The sequence below is a fragment of the Protomyctophum bolini genome, assembly GCF_963924005.1.
Source record: "Protomyctophum bolini genome assembly, chromosome: 1".
Taxonomy (NCBI): domain Eukaryota; kingdom Metazoa; phylum Chordata; class Actinopteri; order Myctophiformes; family Myctophidae; genus Protomyctophum; species Protomyctophum bolini.
Genome location: NC_137862.1, coordinates 49,185,850 through 49,208,181, shown reverse-complemented (window position 1 = coordinate 49,208,181; position 22,332 = coordinate 49,185,850). Strand labels below are relative to the sequence as shown.

The 22,332-nt window shown below is 44.2% G+C and overlaps 1 protein-coding gene across 8 annotated transcripts in view; it reads right to left on the bottom strand.

The window, feature by feature from the left end:
• Window positions 1-22,332, bottom strand: part of shf (Src homology 2 domain containing F) — a 162,229-nt gene that overhangs the window by 12,355 nt on the left and 127,542 nt on the right. For 4 of the 8 annotated variants that reach the window (XM_080767387.1, XM_080767389.1, XM_080767388.1 and 1 more), the window contains exons 6-8: window positions 19,000-19,155; window positions 4,799-4,976; window positions 3,690-3,809 (exon numbers count right to left, since the gene is read on the bottom strand). In XM_080767387.1, the coding sequence (XP_080623513.1) occupies window positions 3,690-3,809; window positions 4,799-4,976; window positions 19,000-19,155 (454 nt within the window). The remainder of the gene's footprint in view (window positions 1-3,689; window positions 3,810-4,798; window positions 4,977-18,999; window positions 19,156-22,332) is intronic. The other 4 variants (XM_080767392.1, XM_080767391.1, XM_080767394.1 and 1 more) reach the window with 1 other exon arrangement.

Genomic DNA, 22,332 nt, shown 5'->3' with positions numbered 1-22,332 from the left:
ACCGCAGGCACAGGATGTTTGCCATGCAAACACACACAGCAACAGAACAAAGCCACACACACAGACACACAGACACACAGACACACACACACACACACACACACACACACACACACACACACACACACACAAAGCTTCAAGAAATGTGCTCATTAACGTCATCCTTCTGCTGTGGGTGATGTGTATGCCAAGCCATATATAATGAATCTGTGAATGGTTCTGTTGTCCCGGTTTTAGAGAGTGGAAGGACAATCGGGGCAGCCGATCAGATCAGTGTGAAACCGGAACCGTTGGCTCTCCATTACGCCTCACAGCACTCAAGCATTGCTTACAACGCGTGACCTTTGGCCCCATCAAAGCTCTGTCTGGCAGTAAAGAGAAAGGTCACGGGGGGTCAAGCAGCCCACACAGAGCAAGAGGAAAGCGCCTCGCCTCGGCTTGGGCTATAAAAGGTCAAACAACCAACGCCATGTGACGGCTGCAACCGAGGCATGGCGAACCGACAGCCGTCGATGCGGAGCACACACACACAGGCTCCTCTTTGTGTGGTGCGTGCTGTCTCCAGACCGGCGCACAGCATGCATGCATGCATGCGGCCGTGCCTCTGCGGAACCATTCAAGCGGATGGTAGCGTAACGTTTTAGAGACGTTTGGCCTTTAGTCTAGACCAGCTGGGGGAAAATCACGGTTGAGTTTCGCAGCACGAACAACAAGGAATGATCTACTATGACATTATATTATATTATAAGCATCTCATCTCTCTTGTAAACACTCGTCGTACATATTTGCATGTAAAGGGAGTCAATCCTCGTCACCTTCTTATCTTCCTAATGTTTTAGCATTGTTTTTAATACTGAAGTGAATATACCGGTAATCGAAAATGTGACTTTAGGCCATTATTTCAAGAGGGTGACCTCCTGTTTTGAAATGAAAACGGAACAACTTCATGTGAACAAGCATGCCGTAAAATTCCACAGCTGATCATTGCATCGTTGCTGTCGGGCAGAAATATCCAAAACTGTTACTGTATAGCAGATGTACGAGCTCAAACTGGTGGATCTGCTATACTTTTGATACTTGTGTGTGACGCTGTATAGTATGATCAAGGGGTGTAGGACTATATAGGGTGTTAATTTACAGAGAAAAACTAGTTATAATAATATGGACATAGGATGTTTCTGCCTGAGACGGCCTCTCCCTTGGAGTCAGTGTAAAAGCGCGGTGCCGGGCCACTGTCCTTATGTGCCCGTCGGCGTGTCAGGTATGGTGGAGGCTCCTGGTCGTGATGTGACATTCATCCTCCCCCCGGGCGTTGTCTGCGTCCCCGTCCCCCGTCCCCCCCGCTGGCCTCAAACCTTCCGTCAAGGCGATGGGATGTGACGGCGCAGCAGCACGGGGCGGGGAGTACGACGTCCCAAATTCACCTCCACCAAATGTCAGACCGCACTAACCCAATCAAGAGAGGCTGGCTCCCCACCGAGCCCTCCGCTTGGGACACGGTAGGGGTCGGGTGGGGTCACTGATGCAGGGTCACCCATTAAGTGGGTTCTGGGCACATCAGCAATTTGTTGTCGTCGGGGGGGCGGAGAGTCGGAGACCTCGTATCTCCATTTGTTTTGGCAAATTATGCTTTTTCATAAAACAACGACGCCCCACTAGGTTATCTCGTAAAAGTAACCAAAGTACAAGCTCACATGGTGTTTGTGATGCCACATGAAAGTGTCTCTGTGGGTTTCATAAATATTTAACCGATGAAACGTAGTAACAAAGAGCTTGTGGATAAATACAAACTACACTTGATGCTTTGGAACATTATTTTTCCCGTTTCCTAAACGTAGTAGCGGTTTCGTACATACAAGGTTTCCAGCTGACGGCAGCGGTAGAGGAGGTAAGGAGGTATATAACAGGGCGGTGGAGGTGAGAGAGGCAGCAGGAAGGTATGATGTGGGCGAGCGGGGGTCTGCGAGGTGAAGACCATTACCATACGGACGCTGAGTCAGCAGGCTACGGCGTAGAAAGAGGTTATGAAAGGAGATAGCGTCGATGTGGGGGGGAGGGGGGGGGGGACCACACATTGTGAGCTTGTAGAGCTGACGTTTTCACTGCTTTCATGCAACACTCTTACATGATGATGTAGGGCATCAATTTACAGAAAACATTTAAAAAAGAACTATGGAGAACTCCCTATTATTTCTGCCTGACAGCAACAATAGCATTTTTCACTCTCTGTGTCTGTCCTGCCATACAGCGATAAGGGCTGTGCGTACTCACATCTATACACGACTACACACTAGGTTTTTATATCCCCCCAAACTTTTGACATTTAGAGAAGCCTCTATCCCAGGAGATTTCATCTAACAGTCCAAAGCACATTGCTCATACTTTTAAGCATCACTAGATAGTAACAAAGAGAAATACCGGTATGCATTAACCTATATGGGTCGTCAACCTTACCGGCTTTAAATCAAAATCCCCACACGTTAATGGCCATTAGAATAAACATGAAATATCAAGGGTAACCGTCGCTGACCGCATGCTGGGGCGGATCTTGGATTCTTGTATTAGTTTTACTGAGGATAAGATTAGAAATACATTTAGGGTTACTAGGCATAGTTTTACTGAGGTTAAGGTTATAGGATAAAGATCAGATTGAGTTTCCTGAGGTTACATCATAGACTGTAAAAAATATGGACAAAGCGTTCCGCGGGTCTAACATGAACGTAGAATGAAGCCTGTCAGTCCTTGCACTGGAAGTCGCCATCTTTCTAGATCCGTTTGGGCCCAGCTGGCCCATTGGCTGGCCCAGACAACGAGGCGGGACTTCCCCCCTTCTTCTTCGTTGGTTTTTATTTTGACTTGAGTGGGTGGGGGATCCCGTTCATAGACTGTAACGGTAGCCACGCCCCTCAGAACATGCGCGACTTTATGGTCATTTTTTTTATAAATGGAACCATAATTTACCAAAAAGAATATTATGACATTAGAAATGAGACTTTAAACTAGTGACTGGAAGCAAAAGGTATTCATGACCATGTTTATTAAGGTAATACAGTCTAGGTGAAGTTGGGCCCAAATACATGGACTTCTATGGGGCTATGGGTTTTTTTGAGCCCAATGACAGCGCCACAACAGGCCATTATATGAACTTTCATTTCCTTAGTGGCTTCACAAAATATCTGTCTGACTGCCCCCCTGGGTTACATTTAGGAATACCAGGTGGAGATCGTTCCGAGGTTGCCAGATTTGCGACCAACTGTGTTTTGGGGGCGAGCGTTTTGGTATTCATATCAAGTGTGCATGATGCAACTCCATTATAACGTGAGCCTGAGTCAATTTAAGCTAATTGCCTGTGATCTGCATGTGTGCTGAGAAGAACAGCCTCATGGAAGCCATCTGATCATTCCTCATTGTATATAAACAAACTAAACGAGTAAGCAGGTCTGTTGCGAGACATTGACACAAGAGACATTATTGAAGGCACACAACGTCCATATCAATTTATCATTGATAAAAAGGCTCAGTGACTGGTAGACTTCTAGAATGATTACACATATACTGCCAAAATGTGTATGGTGTGTGTGTGTGTGTGTGTGTGTGTGTGTGTGTGCGCGTGTGCGTGCATGTGTGTGTGAGTGCGTAGTGATGTGCATGCGTGCGTGCGAGCGTGCGCATATCGGTTGTGATCTTACTTTAGGGAGAGGGAGAAGTCGTTCTTGCAGGTCTCGCTGTTTCGGACCAGGTAACTGGCCTCCTTGCACAGCCTCAGTAACGACTCGGCATCAGTCCGACTGATGGCTCCATGGTACCAGCTGGACCATGATGGAGGAGGAGGAGGAGGAGAGGAACAAAATAATGGAGAGAATGAGAAGAAGAAGAGAGGGGGAACAGGGAAATGGAAACATTCATCACAGACATGAAAAAAGGTGGTATCCGCATGGATACCAGAGGAGTGCCACCACCGACACTATCAAGTGCACACCACTGTATTTATTATACTATGATGATGAAAAGCACAATGAGGGTTTGAACAATGACTAAACATTTATATTCAACCATATTAATATCCAACGCTAAAAACAACAATGACACAGATGCGTTCCCGATTTGAATGGGTTAAACCCCAGCATCCGTATTCTGGGGGAAACTTTTGCAGAAAATAGCAGATCTACAAGCTGTAAGATAGTGGATCTGCCATTGTTCTGCAAAGATATTTAATGCAGGGCAAAAACTAAAAAAAAAGTAGTTAACACAGGAACTGGTTGAACTTGGACTGTTACCCAAAGCTCCATCTGAGAACACACAGGCAAAAAATTATGAAAAACAGTGCCCTCTTTTAATTTTAATTGAAAGGTTTCATGGCATTAATTTTCATTATATATTTTATTTTTTATTTTTATTTTAGGTTTTATGACCTCAATTACACCCCACACAACCTGAACTTTGAGCATTCAGTGGATCTTCTGTGGTCTGGGGTTTTCGCTGTGTGTTCTGAAGCCATTTGAGCTGCAAACAGGCAAAATCCCTCAACAGCTGGCAAATTGTTATGTCATATTATGGGATTTGTGGAATCTTACATCACAGTCCACAGGCAAATCAGAGCACTTGTTTGAGTGAAAACCTTAGTCCAAAAAATCTAATGAATGTTAAAAGTTTTTTGGGTGCAATTGAGGTCAGAAAAAAAATAATACAAAAACTTGAACCTTTAACGTGAGTCAACAGTCTGTCTCGAGACACTACCCAAACCCTGATGTATAGAACAAACAAAGCGAACTCAGTGGTTTCATAGTGTGTGACTCACAACTGGCTCTCCAGGGGCATGGAGTGGTCGATGCGTTCTCCCAGGGACGAGCTGCAGTGGTCCAGGGAGGACGACATCTTGGTGTTGACCAGACACCCGCTGGAGTGACGCTGAGGCGGGCGACTTTTGCCGTCCTTGATGGGCGACATGTGAGACTTGTCCACGCCGTCGAACTGGACTGTCATGAGGGGGGGGGGGGGGGGGGGGGGGGAAGAGCCCAGAGTTAGACGTCACGTATAAACACACTGCTTCTCAAACATTTCCACGTCAAGGAAACACCCCCCAAATTGGTATGTACCAACTAAGGGCACCAAGAGAAAATGTCGATAGCCGATGAAATAGCCAAAGTATAAAGTAGGATTAAAGTGGTTAAACTGATCGTGATGCTATATTAGCACATTTTCCCGAGGACCCCCTGGAACCCCTTCATGGACGCCCGGGGGTCCCCGGTCCTCACTTTGAGAACTACTGATCTAAAAAGGTAAAAATGGTAAATGGTGCATTTATATAGCACTTTTTGGTAAGCACTCAAGAGAGGGGGAACTGTTGGGGGATAAGTGTCTAAATGGAAGAGCCAAGGGTCGAAATGATGACTGCTTGTTTACCAGACAGCCTGTCTAGTGTCTACCGACGTGGTTGTAAATGGTGCATTTATATAGCACTTTTATCCAAAGCGCTTTACATAGACTAAAGTGCATTACATTCACCCATTCAGACACGGATGAGGAAGCCATGCAAGGCACCAAGCTGCGCATCGGGAGTAATTAGGGGTTCAGCGTCTTGCTCAAGGACACTTCGACACCAACTCTGGGGGAGCCCCGGGATCGAACTGGGAACCTCACGACATCCGACTGCTCTACCGGCCACTCTACCCGGGAGTGGCTTATATATACAGCAGATATCGTTCAGGAACAGATGATGAAATTGAAGTATGATGATGAAGCCAGTCAAAAACCCAGTTTGTAATACTCAGGGCCAAGCCTTATCAAAAAAGTATCAACAACGCCATTGTTAATGTCGTTGTTGACTAATGATTAGTCCACATTAACCCATTTTGGGCGGGAACCCCTTTGGGTGTTTTAAACATTATGTTATAATTAATTTAGCTATTGAAAAATAGCAGATCTACAAGCTCATACGAGCTTGTATAGGTCTGTGAAGTCGTGAAAATATTTATTTCAGTAAACTGGAGGATTTAGAAGATTTCGAGGTCAGGCCTAAAATGGATTAATGCCCATGGAGTGCTATTATTTGAAGTGAAATCCACCCACGATCAAAAGAATAAATAAAATAAAGACGCATGCAAGAATCCTGCAATAAGGAAAAGAAAAGAAAAGAGAAAGAAAGTAATGTTTTCTTCAATTAGTCGCAAAGCGACTCGTTTTGAGCTTGATCTGCTATTTTTTCATTTGAATCCTGAAAAGTAACAGTTTTGGCGATATAACATTTCCACACGACTTCATTTGAAAAAAAGCTTGACAACGTTTCGATCCGCAATGAATGGATCGTTTGTCGAGTTTTTTCCAAATAAAGTTGCCTTTACATTATAGTTGGCCTCCAGTGTCCTCATGAAGTGAAAACATCATTTCATTAATCCAATGCTTTGTACAAGCCTCACAAGCCTTTAGCCTGTCAATACTAATCAATGACATGAACCTCAGGACCTTGAGAACATCATGCTCTTGAGTCTTGTGGGCTTGACAGCAAAACATACTGCATCAGTGACCGAGTTCCAATTGTTTCCATTGGATTTATCGACTCGTGTCGAAGTTCCACTGAGCACCGAAGTGTGTGGAAGATTGACACTATTTCAATGCGCACGCACGTGCGAGCACACACACGCACAAATGCACGCACGGACAGTCATTTCGTAGAAATCATCCAACTGAAGGACACTCCACACAATGGAGAAAGACGCAAAAAATCAATTGAGTTTCACTGTGTATGCACGAGAGAGGAAAATATCATTAAATCCCACGTACATCCAACAAAGCCCTTGTATAGTACACATCCACATGTAATAGAAATGCACGCACGCGCAAACACAACTGCGTGCACAACTGCACACAAACCCACTCACAAAGGCACAAGGACAGACACCTATATAATACAGAATTAATCATTGGGCTAGGTTTTTCAACACCACCATGGTCAACTGGAGATCAGACTAGCTCCATTAACTACCTTCGACACAACCCTGACCACGGCTATAATTATAGCTGAGCTGCTCTGCAATCAAACACAAACTCAAAACATGTTTACATACTATTTATAAAGGCCAACAAGGGCACACTACAAGAGTTAGCACGCAATTTAGAGGGGTCTGAAAGTCAACTACATTTCAGGCTTTGGATGAGTGGGTGTGTAGATCAAAAGCATCAATTTGGGAAAAAGCCTGAAAGTGATGTGTGTGAGTGTATACTTGTATTACTACACCTGTGAGGGACAAATACTAACACAAGTGTAGGATAATTTGAGAAATATGCATTGTGAGGACACTTTTCCTGAGAAAGACAAATGGTGTTGTGTGTGTGTGTGTGTGTGTGTGTGGGGGGGGGGGGGTAGTTGGGATTACAATGAGGAAAATATTCAGTTTAGGATTAGGCATTTGGAGGTCAGGTTTAGGTTTAGGTGAGAGTTGAAGTTATGCCTGACATATACTAAGTTGCGTGCCAGTGCTCACACATCATGACCGCTGTGACCGTGCCAGTGCCCACACGTTTCGGCTTTAGAGTTATAGGGTTGAAAATGGCAAAAAAGAAAGAAAGAAAAGAGGGCATACACTGTATATTGAATCACCTTCCTAAAATGTCCTCACAGTTACAGTAATACAAACGTGTGTGTGTGTGTGTGTGTGTGTGTGTGTGTGTGATCCTGCCATCCATCTCTGAAATTGATATCATAGCTTTTACATGATACTGCACTGCCATGCCTCCCTTACAATGGCCGAGGTCAGCCATCTACATCAAACACATTTATGGACGCAGCTGGACAGCGTCGGGCCTTTTAAAGCTGGAACATATGGGATATGTTTGCAGATTTTCAACACACACCTTAGTTTTTGGTTTAGACTAGTCATTGGTTAGACCAGTCATTAGTCCTACAACTACAACCTATCTCAAACCCTCACCGTAAACCTAACCTCCCACAGGGCAGCGTCATAAACCTAACCTTACCTTAACCCATGTCTAACCAATGACTAGTCTAAACTAAGTATGCACCCCCTTGCATCTATTCTACAGTATGCAAAAAGGCACAGCCGGGAGTGTGGCTTTTTTGTTTTCGGGAGACCATATAATGGCATGTCAGATTATATTGTGAGCTTCCCACTTAACTTACAAAAGGGAGACAGACAGACAGACAGACAGACAGACAGACAGACAGACAGACAGACAGACAGACAGACAGACAGACATGGTGTCGAGCACAACAACATGAACATGTAGATGTGAACACAGCTGTCTAGTCCTCGCACATACATTTCCATTCAGAGGATAGCGTTACACTCTGCTGGAAGCTGGCCAAGTGTCCAGACGGATGGGGTAACAGCATCAATCACTGTCGATAAGTTACAGGAGACAACTGGATGTCAACATCTCAACATTTATGCATGCGAGTTGCAACACCTGAGACACGAGAAGGAACATGGCATGCACACATTATGCTAGCAGGGTCTAAGCTCATCCCGTGCACTACTAGACTACTATTATTCTCAAGTCATGCATTTATAGATCTGTTAAGAAAACCTAAACATTGAGTATTATTATTATTATTATTATTGTTGCTGTTATTCTTATTTATTTATCAAATGATTCGTTCAACGAAAGGTTGTTTACTGACTAACTCGAGTCAGAACAACAAGTGATGTATAACTTGAAGTCTAATGGTTAATGCGTCACTCTGACCATCTCATTGGGCTATGGGATCTCAATTCTATGCTCTCCGAGAGATGGGATGCAAAAGTCACGGGACTTACGTAATTCAATAATCTAAACATGATGATTGGAAACGTCTTATTGATGAACGGCCAGAGCTAAGGGTAAAGCTTTACACAATGTATCAAGATTGATACAAAACTCCTAATTGATTCAAGAGGTTGCTCTGGCAAACAGTGGTCAAAGCAGTTGAAACATTTCGTTCATTCAGCAGTGTGTATAAGTGGATGCAAGTTTCACATCATTCAGACATTAGACTACAGGTTTGTTGTTTTGTCTTTACTTTTTCACAAAGTGTACCCTCATTATAAACATCCGAGCGTGGAGTGTGACTATCATATTGGTTCAGTTCTTCTTCCACTGAGTGAAAGCTTGAGTCACAGTGACTGAACAAGAGACCGCCTCCAGAATCAGATATAGCGGTTTGTTTGCAGGGACACACGGTCAGTTCATTCAGTGAACAAGATGACGTTCGTTTTGTTGACTGACTCACGAGTCATTTCGCTCACAGGGATACACAAATGGAACTAAGTAATTCAATAATCTAAACATGATGATTCGTTCACACACAACCAAATGTTTGTGTGTGAACGTCACAACACTAAAAGATGCATATCGTCACATAAATATATCTCTATATTTAAACTTTTATGGGATTTCCCGTAAACTAAGGCCTACAGTGTCACAGTATAGGCAACAATTACAGATCTACACATCTTACAATGTGACGCATTGTGATCTGCTATTTTCAATTAATGTATTAATCGTAATCCGTTTGAGGTAATCATTAAGTCATATCGCCCAGCCCTAACATGGTACAAAGCCACAAAGGAAATAGTTTTTTGGCCGTGGAATTTTTTCCCCCTCAGCTACAACTGCAACTACCAATGAGAATGTGTAGCCTATCTGTGTCCATGCTAGATCCACAATGATTCAACCACAGGTAAGAAGAAATAGTCTAAAAATAGAGTTGGTTGCTATTCTACCACAGACCACCAGGGGCTCCCCTTGGCCTCCTGTGCCTCAGTTTGAACTCGCTGGCCCTGGCCCTGTGTGCTCAGCGGTGCATTCCTCTAAACATAAACTCCACTCACGGAAATCATTATTCCAAGTGACTGGGCTACCGCTGTTATCTTGCCCTCTGCACTTTTGTGCTCTGTCGCCAGTTATGGTTGAAGACCCCAAATGGCAGCCAAATGTTTATTTTGCATGACAAGTTGACAACAACAACCCTGTGGAAGCCCATGCGTGACAACAGAGTTGTCCCAATCCCTGTGGAAGCCCAATGCAAAAGGAGAGATGAAGCACTTTTATTATTCCGAGCTCTGCTCTGGCTTTGTTGTTCCCGTTTAATTGCATAAAAAGCCCCCCTATGGAAGACATTAAAAAAAGGTATTGGCTACTTGAGTTTTCAAAACCCAGGGGGTTCACAAACTTTTGCAGCTCCAGACCAAGAAGATGCTCTTAGTGTCTCTCCGGGAACCAAACCTACAAACATACAGGATGAATAAACCAGGCCCTAGGGATTTTTTTTTTTTTTTAAATAGCCGATGTACAAGCTCACAACTTGTCGCAATGTGGCACGTTGTGAGCTTGTAGATCAGATTTTTGGGGGGGTTTTTTGCAATGTGAAATAATCAAAATCACTGTCTTCAGCACATGAACTGCTGTATACAGTATTTGGAGTAGCGTGGAGTAGCGACAGATAGTGTTACCATGGAAACTGACCAAGAAGGGACGGTAAAATGAGTGATTGCAGCCCCATCGTCCCCATCAGCGTTGATAGACAGACTCTCACACACACACACACACACACACACGCACACACACCTTCTGACATGACATAATCATCACTGTCGAGTGGAAACCCTGCATGTCCAAAACGGTTTATTGGATTTGACAGGATGTAAATTGTACGCCTTTGGCATTAATTTTAGGGGAGACAATGTTACATAAAAAGATGAAATATGGAGATACAAGGTCTCTCTGCTCTGCAATATGGGTGTATGAATGCCTATCCCTGGCCCTGTGTGTGTGTGTGTGTTAGTGAGTGAGTGAGTGAGTGAGTGAGTGAGTAGGGGAGTAAAGAGGAGGAGAGGAGGGGAGTAAAACACACAACGGCTTCATCCAACAACGTGTCATCTTGTCTACAGCGTCATAATTATCTGAAAGTTGCGGTCCACACACTGTCAGGAGTACAACAACCACTCACAATTATACATTACTGCATTACAGTGCTACATGTGTCTTAAGGTCTTTTGAGGGAGCTGCAAACTTACAACCAGGCTATTTTGTGGTTCGAGGGGGTCATGCTAAGATGCAACATGGGGCCATCTGTGGCTAAATCACTGGCGTTTTCTGCTGCTATGGGACTTACCGAATTATTATTGCTTGACATTTTACAATGAGCTGGAAGTCGGAAAATGTAATTTACACGACGCGCATAAAAAGCTGACAGGGCTGCCGTCGTTACGAGCCAGGGGAATGTGCAAAATGGATGCTGCAAATTGGCTCACGAATGATGTGAAAAATCGGAGCTTTTAATGGGAAATCTATACTCTATCTGCTATAGCAGTGCTGGAAAAAGTACTCAATTTTTTTTTACGCAAGTAAATGTATCAATACTGTAATGTATAGAAGTACGTTTTTAGTAAGTAAGTCAAGGTCTGTTATTCAAAATTGACTTGAGAAAAAAAAGTATTGGTCGTATCAACATGTAATTAAATGACCAAAAGTTAAAGTACTCATCGTGCAGAATGTGGCACGACAACGCAACGCATTATGAGCCTGTATAGAGCGGCCATTTTCAAATGGTTGAAATGTATATAGAGCTGAAGCCGTTAGTGTATGTTTTGTAATAATAATCAAAATCTACAAAGTAACTAGTAACTACAGTTTTACAAATACATTGGGTGGAGTAAAAGTAGCTACAATATTGGCCTCTGAAATGTAGTGGAGTAGAAGATTTTTATTTTTAAAATATATTTAAAGTATAAATCCCTCAAAATTGCCCATTTTGGGCGGGAACCCCTTTTGGTGTTAGCGTTATGTTATGTGTTAGCTATTGAAAAATAGCAGATCTACAAGCTCATACAAGCTTGTAGATCTACTATTTTTTTAAAACCGAAGAACGACTGACATAGAAACATAGCTTTTTCAGAAAACTGTCATTTTCAAACAGACATTTTTTAGAATCTGATCTCAGGTCAAAATGGGTACTTAAGTAAATGTATTTAGCTACTTTCCTGCTAGCAGGCAGTGAAGTCCTGAGTGACGGAGCTGAGAGTGTATAGAAGTGGACACTCACACTCACAGGTCCATTTGTACCGCAGTGGCTCTACTGTGGAACAAAGTACTCAGATTGTTTACTTACACTATGCTGTAAGCTCCTGACACCGGGCAGGCTACCGACAAAACAAATGCTAGGATTTTATTTGCTGCAGTGTGTGTGTGTGTGTGTGTGTGTTGTGATTGCCATCAATCTCACAACACAGTAGCTGGAACTGGAATGGCACCGTTATGTTTTAAGGTTGAATATCACAGCGAGTCGGCCAAGCTCATCCACCGCGCGCACACACACACACACACACACACACACACACACACACACACACACACACAGAGCAAGAGATTGGCCCACAAGGAGAACAAAAACCTTGAGGGGCAGTTAAAGAGATTGCACACACACACACACACACACACACACACACAATTGCAATGAAAGTAATCTGAAGAAAGCGCATACACAAATCCCCAACTGTCTTGCAGTGCATTGCTCATTGTGCACCCACCCACACACACGTGTGTCTGCTTTTCGTTATCAGCATTGTTGCCTGTAAACCCCCGCAAATGGAATCTGTGTATCAGATTGGACTGTCAGTCACATGTTGATTGATGGCTGAAAGACCCGGCCTCTCCAGACACGGTCGATGTCGGGTGGAAACCTTGTATGTCCAAATTACCATTATAGTGTCCATGAAATGTCATACTTCTCATTGGTTCAATATTTATATAACCCACAGAAATACTTTACTGAGAGAGGGAGGGAGCCGATTGGCTAGCAACTAGATAAACAAAGGCCACCAAGGTCAAAGTGACATTACAAGCAGTCGAAAAAATAAAAAAAGCCCTATTCAAACACAGACCGAGTAGAAAATAATTGTGGTATTTTATCATGAATATTAGTGAGGACCAATTATATAAAGATATGTTGAAAAGTTGTGAAGTGGTCCTTTAAAGAACTCCTCAAAACGTGGAACTATCCCACTTCTGTCCATCTCTCTGCAAGGCACAACATTCCACGGCCATTTTCAATAATTAAGCCGGCTAATTAATTCTCATTTACTAATGGTGCTCCCGTCTACACGGGTGACTGCTCTGTTGGGGGAAACGTACCATCAGCCCGACGCAATGTGACGTGAAGATGAAGTGTCCTGGCTTCCTTCTCGTGAGATGATTAACAGGTCCACGGCTCATTAAAATGGAACGCCACTCCAAAAATAGTCCTCACACAATGTAGCAATACGCGAGCCATGGGAGCCTGCCTGCTTCAAACCGAAAACGTGGGCTTTTATGCTGAAACGAATACTGCGAGAGAGCCCGATGATTCACATTCAATGGATTATAATTATAAATATTTAGATCATCCATCTATCCATCTTCGACTAGCTGCTTATCCGTAGTCGGGTCGCGGGGGGAACAGCTCCACCAGAGAGCTCCAGACTTCCCTGATGATTTCCTGTTTTTGGCTATATAGTAGTGTATATTTGTACGTCTCTAAATGTTATGATGAATTGAAAACGGTGGACCCTCTTGTAAACAAGTGTAATGCTTTATGGTGTCGTCCACTCACAGTTAACAGTTTTTGTATTGAGTTGTGCTTGAAATGTACTGTAATTCTGCAAACTGTTTATAAATACTTCAATCAATCAATCAATCAATCCCTTCCTCTTGGGGGATCCTGGGGCGTTCCAAGGCCAGTGAGTCGATGTAATCCCTCCATCTACGCCTTGGTCTGCCCCGGGGTCTCCTCCCAGTGGGACGTGCATCAAGGACCTCCCTAGGGAGACGCTCGAGAGGCATCCTAACCAGATACCCAAATCACCTAAACTGGAAGAAGCAGCGAAGTCGCTCTCACGTGACTGAACTTCTCACCCTATCTCTAAAGGGAGATGCCAGCCACAAAACCCATTTTGGCCGCTTGTATTCGCAACCTTATTCTTTCGGTCATGACCCACACTTCATGACCATAGGTGAGAGTAGTGAACGGAGATTGCTCGGTAGACAAAGAGCTTTTCTCAACTCTCTTTTCGTCACAACTATATTTAGATCAGTGGTTCCCAACTGGTTCTTGAATCAGGGCCCACTTGAAAATCTTAAAAGTGGGCCCTGCCCACCCATCTGCCGTGGTCAGATGGGTGGGCCTGCGTGTGCGTTTTCAGAGCAGGTTTATTTTAAAAATTAATCAATCAATCCATTGCGTTCCAGATCAGGATCAATAACATAGTATACTTTAACTTTCTATTTTCCGGTATCACAAACCAAAAATGTATTTGTCAAGGTATTAATTAATGAAAAGAGGGGGGTAAAAAATCCCAGCTATATTATCAATAAAATGTTTTTCCAATATTTAGAAGCCCATGCAATATCCTTACGGCCTAATTGCCGATTTAGATCACCTTTGTTGAACGTAATGGCCCAAGCTTGTGATTGCCACTCCAACATATCAACAGCCTATGATTCCCTATACCTAAATTAAATCTTGGTATCGTTTAATTGCTTTGTTGCTGCACCTGGCTCGGACAAAGGGAAGCAAGACTGATGCTTGAAGGTGTATTGGATCAGAAAACAGGGATGAAAAAAAAGCACTTTTGTTACACACAGACAAAAAGCTGGCCCTCCATTTATATGTAGATTCAATATCTATCATTGTCAAGCCACATTGAAATGGAATAATGAGGTTAAACTGATAGGGGGCAGAATCCTCTCACACCGTTCCATCAGCGCTTGTGTCAGAGATTACATTCATAGCCTCTCTAAGCGACAACATGATAGCCTCTCTAATCTTTTGGTGGAAAGTACATTTTACTCAAGTGCTGTGGCCTACTTAATTCTTTCTGTACTTATTATTCCACTAACGGTTATATGAAAAAGATGTTGCTTTACACATTTTGATTATCGCTACAAAACATGACCTGTTAAGTCCTATTTTACACTATCTATTCGAAAAACAGCCGATCTACACATTGTGAGCTTGTAGATGTAGATCTGACATTTTCGGAAACGTTTTTTCCCCCCCCCGGAATACTTTATGTATATTTGGTGCAGTATACATTTACTCAAGTAAAACCTTGAAGTACTTTCTTCCACCACTGTCTCTAACACTGTGTGTGTGATATCTTTGTGTATAATGGATGACTAAGGTCCCAGGGTGTGACTGCATGGAAGGCCTGGGGGTCAGGGAGGGAACTGTACCATGTCTGCCACCGTGACCCTTGGCCACGCAGGGGGTGGGGGGTTCAGACACAGGCAGGGATCACCTTACAGTCGGACGCCGATCTTAAACCCGCTCACATCACGTCCAGAAACACAATCTTTCCCATGGAATTATGGGGGCATAAATCATCTCCCTCACTCTGTCCTCGCCGCACACGCGCACGCACACGCACACGCACACACACACGCACACGCACACACACACACACACACACACACACACACACACACACACACACACACACACACACACAGAGTGTCCCCTTACGAAACTGTTTCTCAACGTCGGGTCCAGAGACACTATTTGGACCCTTACAGGTCTGTAACTCTTGAGGGTGTACAAATGGAACCAAATGGACCTTTATGGGTCATTTTACAGTGTAGATTGGGGTCCCAGAGGTTCTTGATATTAAAAAAAGGTTTAGAATTACTGAAGTAAACTATACTGGGACCCCAAACTACACTGTAAAACACAACTCCGAGCGTGTACAAACGGGTCCATTCGGGTTCCATTTGTACGCACTCAGGTCTGTAGTTTACAGACCTTGTTTAGGTCCATTTTGGACCCCTGGTGGTCCTCTGACCAGACGTTGAGAGACCAGGGGTCTTACAAGGTTTCCCTGAGAGCCCTCCCACCGCTCTGCCAAGGGGGGGAAATCCCATTCCCGGGGCATTAGTTCTGCCACACATGGCTTTATTTTCCTTTGGCAATTATGAGAGCCACTGACTGAGGAGGACTCCACAAAACAGAACGGGAAGGAGAAGACGGAAGAAAAAAAAATTAACAGCCAATCGGATTAAACTGGGTTCATTGTTCGGTCACTGTGTCAGACAGGAATGTAAACAGAAACGGGGACGTGTAGGACGTGTTTCAGGAAGTGAAATGATCTCATTCAACTTTAGATTTTTTCCCCCCTCCCACTAGCCAGAGAGGAAATGAGCATAGAAAGGGCATTTGGGACACTTCTGAGTATAGGTTGACAGGAGGAACTATAGCGGTCACCTGAAGTGGCCAATTACCCATTCTGAATATGAAGGCAATTCAGCGCAATTAAAACTAATGAGCCTTCAGCCGCGCAAAAAAAAAAGAAGCTGGGATAGAGCTAGTGATTTTCTGCCACATGTAATCCAGATGGAGAAGTGCATCCATTAACAGACTAATATCTAGGATCTCAGATTATACAGTCCCACTAATCAATAGGATAAACTCCTTCGGTAGGATATCAACTGAAGTACAACTGATGGGTTTCTCCATTACATGATGCCTCAATCTTCCCCTCCAATGTCTAATAGTGAAAATAGATGTGCTGTATATCAGTATATGGACTGGTTGTGGTATAAACCAGGGGTTCACACAGATTTTCAGCTTCAGACTATAGAGCTCTTCACAGGTCCAAAAAATGGTTCAGAAATCCGAAATTAATCTGTGACATTTTACCGATTCCGACCCGTTCCGAAATCATTTTCAAATAGGAAAACCAAACCCGTGACTATTTCGACCGACACTCAATGCACTTATAACAGCTCCTACTTTTGCTCCCTTCTTTATCCATGTGTGGGGATAAAGTTGCCATGGTTGCTCTAACCTTCTTAAATTCATTTGCTTTGAGCTTTGCTAGTTTGCTTTCACCTCGTTGAGGTCAACAGTACTGTTGTCTTGAGCTACTGATCCTAAACAAGCATAATCATCACACAAGTAACACAGCCGTTCATGTCGCTGCAACACTAAACTGATCCTAGGTCAGCCCACGCGTTAAACAGAACGTGTGGAACAGTGTTTTCCTCCGCAGCGCAGCATATAGCGCACATGCAGCAGACAGAGAGAAAGACTCTCTACAGTCAGACTGACATACAATCACACACTGATTGAATAATTCTGTTAACAACTTTGACTAAAGAAAAGAGAACGCTCGTAGTCACGATGCTAGAAACGTTAATAAACCAACGTTTCGGCAAGCAGGTTGCCTTCTTCAGTGTATATGACATTTGCAACAACAACAACAAAAGCACAGACGGTGCACGCACACGTCACACACAGTAGCCTACGGGTCTTCTCGGATCCACTCGGGCATTACTCATAATGATTGACAGACCCGAGGTCCGTGGGGGATACCGACCCTGCCCGAGTGATTATGATAAAACACTGCTCCGACCCTTGTGGGGTCTCGGGTCCACTCGGGTGTTTTGGGAATCAGTGGGCCCCCGGTGAAGAGCTCTATTTCAGACCCCCTGGACACAAACGTATTCCATGTTCTCACTTTTAGTTTTTGAGCGGCCCCTAATCGCTCCAATGAACAGCTATGTGTGTCTGTCTGTATGTCTATTTGAGTACGGTACAGCTGCAATACCACTGGGTGACCTAAAGTGGCCCTGTTGCACCTCTCAGTTCATAAATAAATGCCCCACTTGATCATACTACAACGTCACACAAAGGTATCAAAAGTAGTAGATCCACAAGCTCAAAAACGCAGCACGTACATTTGCTATTTTCCTGTGAAAGCTTTCCCCACAATGCGGACGCTGGGGTTTTAAGTGATTTTTGAGTGGTGCAGCCATTCCAAGGAACAGCAATGTCTGTCCCTCCATATGTCCATCCCTATATCTGTCGCTAACTATGTTTAGGGTACCAACAGGTAAAGTGGCGCTGTTGCCTACAAACACAAACACAGAGAGAGAGAGAGAGAGAGAGAGAGAGAGAGAGAGAGTGTTGCACTGTTATCGTGCTCTCCCCCGCCCCCCCCCCCCAGACCTCCCCCAGTCCCTGTTTTCTGGCCGAGTGGAGTGAGAAGAAAATGAATCTGCAACATGCAGCATGATGACAGCCTTCAACGCTGAAGCCAAGCGGCACAACACAAACGCTATACAGAATATAGAATGCAATGCACAACAAAACGCCAGATTGAAAGCAGACAGGTCTGTCTGTGTGTTTCATAAACATTGAATCAATGATGTGTATTAACAAGCTTGTGACTAAATAATAACCACATTGGATCCATTGGAACACAGGTTTTTTTCCCCCCCTGAAATGTAATGGTTTTAGACATGCCAGGTTTGTGCCCGACAGCAACGATATTCAAGGTTGAAGACAATCTATATTGGACACAACTAGACAGGAGTGACATTGATAGATAGATGGAGGGAGTCATGGGCAAATAGATGCTCAGACAGACGAATGGCTGGATAGACGGACAGATGATGGATGGATGGATGGATAGATGGATGGATATAGGGGTGCAACAACTAATCAAACTAGTCAATTTGAACAATAATCTAACCCTATTTAGTGAAAATATAGCTAATATATACTTGTATATGTACTTGTAGACCTGCTATTTTCACTAACTTTGCATGACACCATTGTGTGACAAAGTATAAAATAATGCTTAAGTGATTCATCGATTTGTGGTTGATATAAAAATGTGCGCTTCTCGATCTCGATGTTTCGATGATCAATTGGACCAAAGTAATTGACAGAACAATCACAAGAAAGTGAGAGATCGTTGCAGCCCTAGATGGATGCCCTCTGCCAGGTGGAAACCTCATTATGTCCAAAACAGTTACTTCTCCGGACTCAAGCTCAAAAACAGCTAAAGTAGCACATGATCTACAAGCTCGAAGCGCGGCTTGAAGATCTGAAGATTTGAACACAAAAAGTTCAAATATGGAGATAAGAGGTTTCTGCCTGACAGCAGCGATGGGTGGACGGACGGATGGATGGATGGAAGTGGGAACGGACAGGGGGGACCAACATGGACGCCAACAACAACCCACCATGGTGGTGCTGGTCACAGGCAGTGTGTCCGGGCGAGCAGGGCTGCTGCTGGGAGGGCGACTCGGCCGCCTCCTCCACCAGCGGAGCGGAGTTGTTGTGGTTGAGCTGGCCCACCGGAGGAGGCCACGGCAGGTCCTTGATCACTTTAATCTCTACTGCAAGGCCGCCCGCAGGGCACCGAGAGGCCACGTGAGGGGAGAGAGGACCGCAAGAGAGAGAGAGAGAGAGAGAGAGATACAAGGAGGGTGGGAGAAGAAGGGGTCGAGAGAAATGAGCAAAACGAGGTGGGGAGGGGGGAGGGAGGAGGAAGAGTGCAGTAGAAAAGGGAGGAAAAAAAGAAGGTAAGGAACGGAGGGATGAAGGAGAGGGGTTGGAGGGAGAGAGAGACGAGGCAGAAGAGATGAGAGCAGAGTGAGAATAGCAGAAAATACACCAATACACAGCATAGAATCACTCATTCAAGTGAGTGCAAGAAGAAGAACCCAGGCTCAGTTTATAGTGTCGCTCGACGGATATAAAAATCAACACAATGCCGCTATATGTCGGCATCGTCGACCTATAAATGAGCCTTCAGGACAGAAGCAGCCGGAAGACGAGAACAGTCGAGAAGAAGCAGGACTGGAAAGGAAAGGAAGGGAAAGTTAGTTTACCTGAGAGACTACGGACATTGTAGATTGTTAAACGTGTACTGTACAGCCTCGGTACATATCTCCTGATCCACGGGGACTCATTAGACCACACTCTAACAACAAACTCCCGTCTTGTGGATACATCCTAGAAACAAGGCTAATGACCCAATTATGCGACCAAAAGCGGAAAAACAAAAAAAAATCGCTCTCCGTCAAATTGACATTTTTTTTTAATAAGAAATCATGTCAATGGGTATACAGCAAGTTGTATAGGCTACAGTAAAGATGCTTTGTGAATAGTTAAGGAGGCTACACACTGTACGACTTTTAAAGTGGTCAGGGCAGGGGGCCATCGGATCGGTAAAGCATTTCACAGACACACTATACACAAGTATCTTTCTAAAGCATCACACAGACACTACTACAAGTCTCTTTCTTGAAATCGGCTGTGATATATCGTTGTGGTTTTCACACCATACGATTGATAAAGGTGTATATATATTGATGATATCCATCTATCGATACAGACAGACAGACAGACAGACAGACAGACAGACAGACAGACAGACAGACAGACAGACAGACAGACAGACAGACTTTCTGTCTGTGAGCACAGCTGTCCTGTGCATTGACTGTAACACAGATCTTCTCAGGGAGCGGTCGCAAACCCCGTTCATACTGAATGATGTCTAGTCGGCGAGAGCCGACTGGACACCATACGGTATAAACGGTCTATATCAAGTCTTCTGGGCAATTCATGTTCAACAAAACACACTACAAATGGAACCAAATGGACAATTTACAGGTCCATTCAGACCAGAGGTCATATCACATGTCCAAAACGGTTGTTTCAGGACATGGGGGAAAAAAATGAATCCGGGTTTTAGGGGGAAAACAAACAAATAAAGATGACACATGGAATATACAAGGTTTTCTGCCTGACGGTGACAATCTATAAAAAAAAAAAGCTTTGATTACTGCATGTTAAACATGCAGCAGAGCCGCGGCAAGTCTCTGCATGGAGCGTAAAGACTCGGCTCTCTCAGAACAGAGCTCTGGGCCCCGTAATAAGATAAACAGCAATGTAGACAATATTCTCCTGGTGGAACAACAAGCCCCAGAACAATCCATCCTGGCAGTGGACGCTGCGCAGACCTGGCTGCCCACCTTCCCCCCTTTTACAATAATGCATGGCTCGTGTCCAGGAGGGCTGGTATTACCAGGGTAAATCCACTGCTACAGTCTATCTTTCATCGACAATGAATGGACCGCTTGTTTAATGGCACAGGAGGTCTGATAAATTAAGGGAGAGAGACAGCAACATTTTTTTTTACAGCATTTGCAAGAGAGCTATACAGCATATAAGGGTAGAAGGGCCCGGGCTAATAAAGAAACATGGCACTGCTGTAGAGGCGGCTTCTGTTGGCTGTGTGTGTGTGTGTGTGTGTGTGTGTGTGTGTGTGTGTGTGTGTGTGTGTTTGTGTGTACAAGTACATGGCGCCTGTCAGGCCTAATGTTCTATATGGATACTGTAAATAAACATGGAGCCCTGGTGTTTTGTTACATAATTGAATGAACTGCATAGTGCTGTGGATATAGAGTTGGCTTAAAGGGAAGACATACAATAAACTGTATAGTTTACATGTGCTGCTGGTTGGAGGAAAATGGACATTTCTGTTTGATGCGCAATTTTGAGCATTAAGTTGTCAGCTTGTAGATCAGTCGAAGATTTGTAGAGGTGAAAAGGGAGGTGACTATAAGTTTCGACCGCTGAGCGACCCCAGTCAATTAAGGAAGTAGTTCTGGATTAACTGGTGAAGCAATGTAACATTCTGAATATCATGTAATATACATCTGCTTTCACATATACACGTTCTGAATGTAGGTATATACCTTTATTTGTTTACCTATTTTCTATCTCTACATCTATCTTCTCTCTTCTCACGGAATACTAGAAAACAATGGAGCGCACGCCGCACGCCCACTGCTTTACACCTGGAAAACTGTGATGTGACAAATAAACTGATTCTGATTCTCAGTCAGTCAGTCAGTCAGTCAGTCAGTCAGGCAGTCAGTCAGTCAGTCAGTCAGTCAGTCAGGCAGGCAGGCAGGCCCGGCCTTGCTGTTGAGCTACGGCCAAAAAAACGGTGTACTCAAACTAAGACAAGCCGCTTCAGACGAGGAGAGGAGAACTATATCTCACCCGCCGCCCACCTGAAGACAGTAGACCGAGTGTGTTGACTGCTGCCGTCAGCATGTCGCTGGAGTTTTATTGGCTGGCGTACGTACAACGCACAGGCCGCTGAGTGAAGAGGATGAGCAGAACATTATTATCCCATTCTGACCTGAGATCAGATTCGTACGAGGTTTCCACTAGGACACACACTGGTCTGATGAACCCATTCTGACCTGAGATCAGATTCTAAAAATGTCAGTCGTTCTTCGATTTTTCAAAAATAGCAGACCTACAAGCTCGTATCGCGCCACTCGGTGGCGCGATATGAGCTTGTAGATCTGCTATTTTTCAATAGCTAAAGCATAACATGATGCTAACACCACAATGGGTTCCCGGTCAGAATGGGTTATGGACTCGTCCTTCTCCTGCCCTGTGGGGAATTGCTGCAGGGCTTGTGCGGATCATGCTAATGAGATGTAATATCGGCAAGCCATATAGCCGGAGGAGGGAAGGCGGGGGGAGCGGAG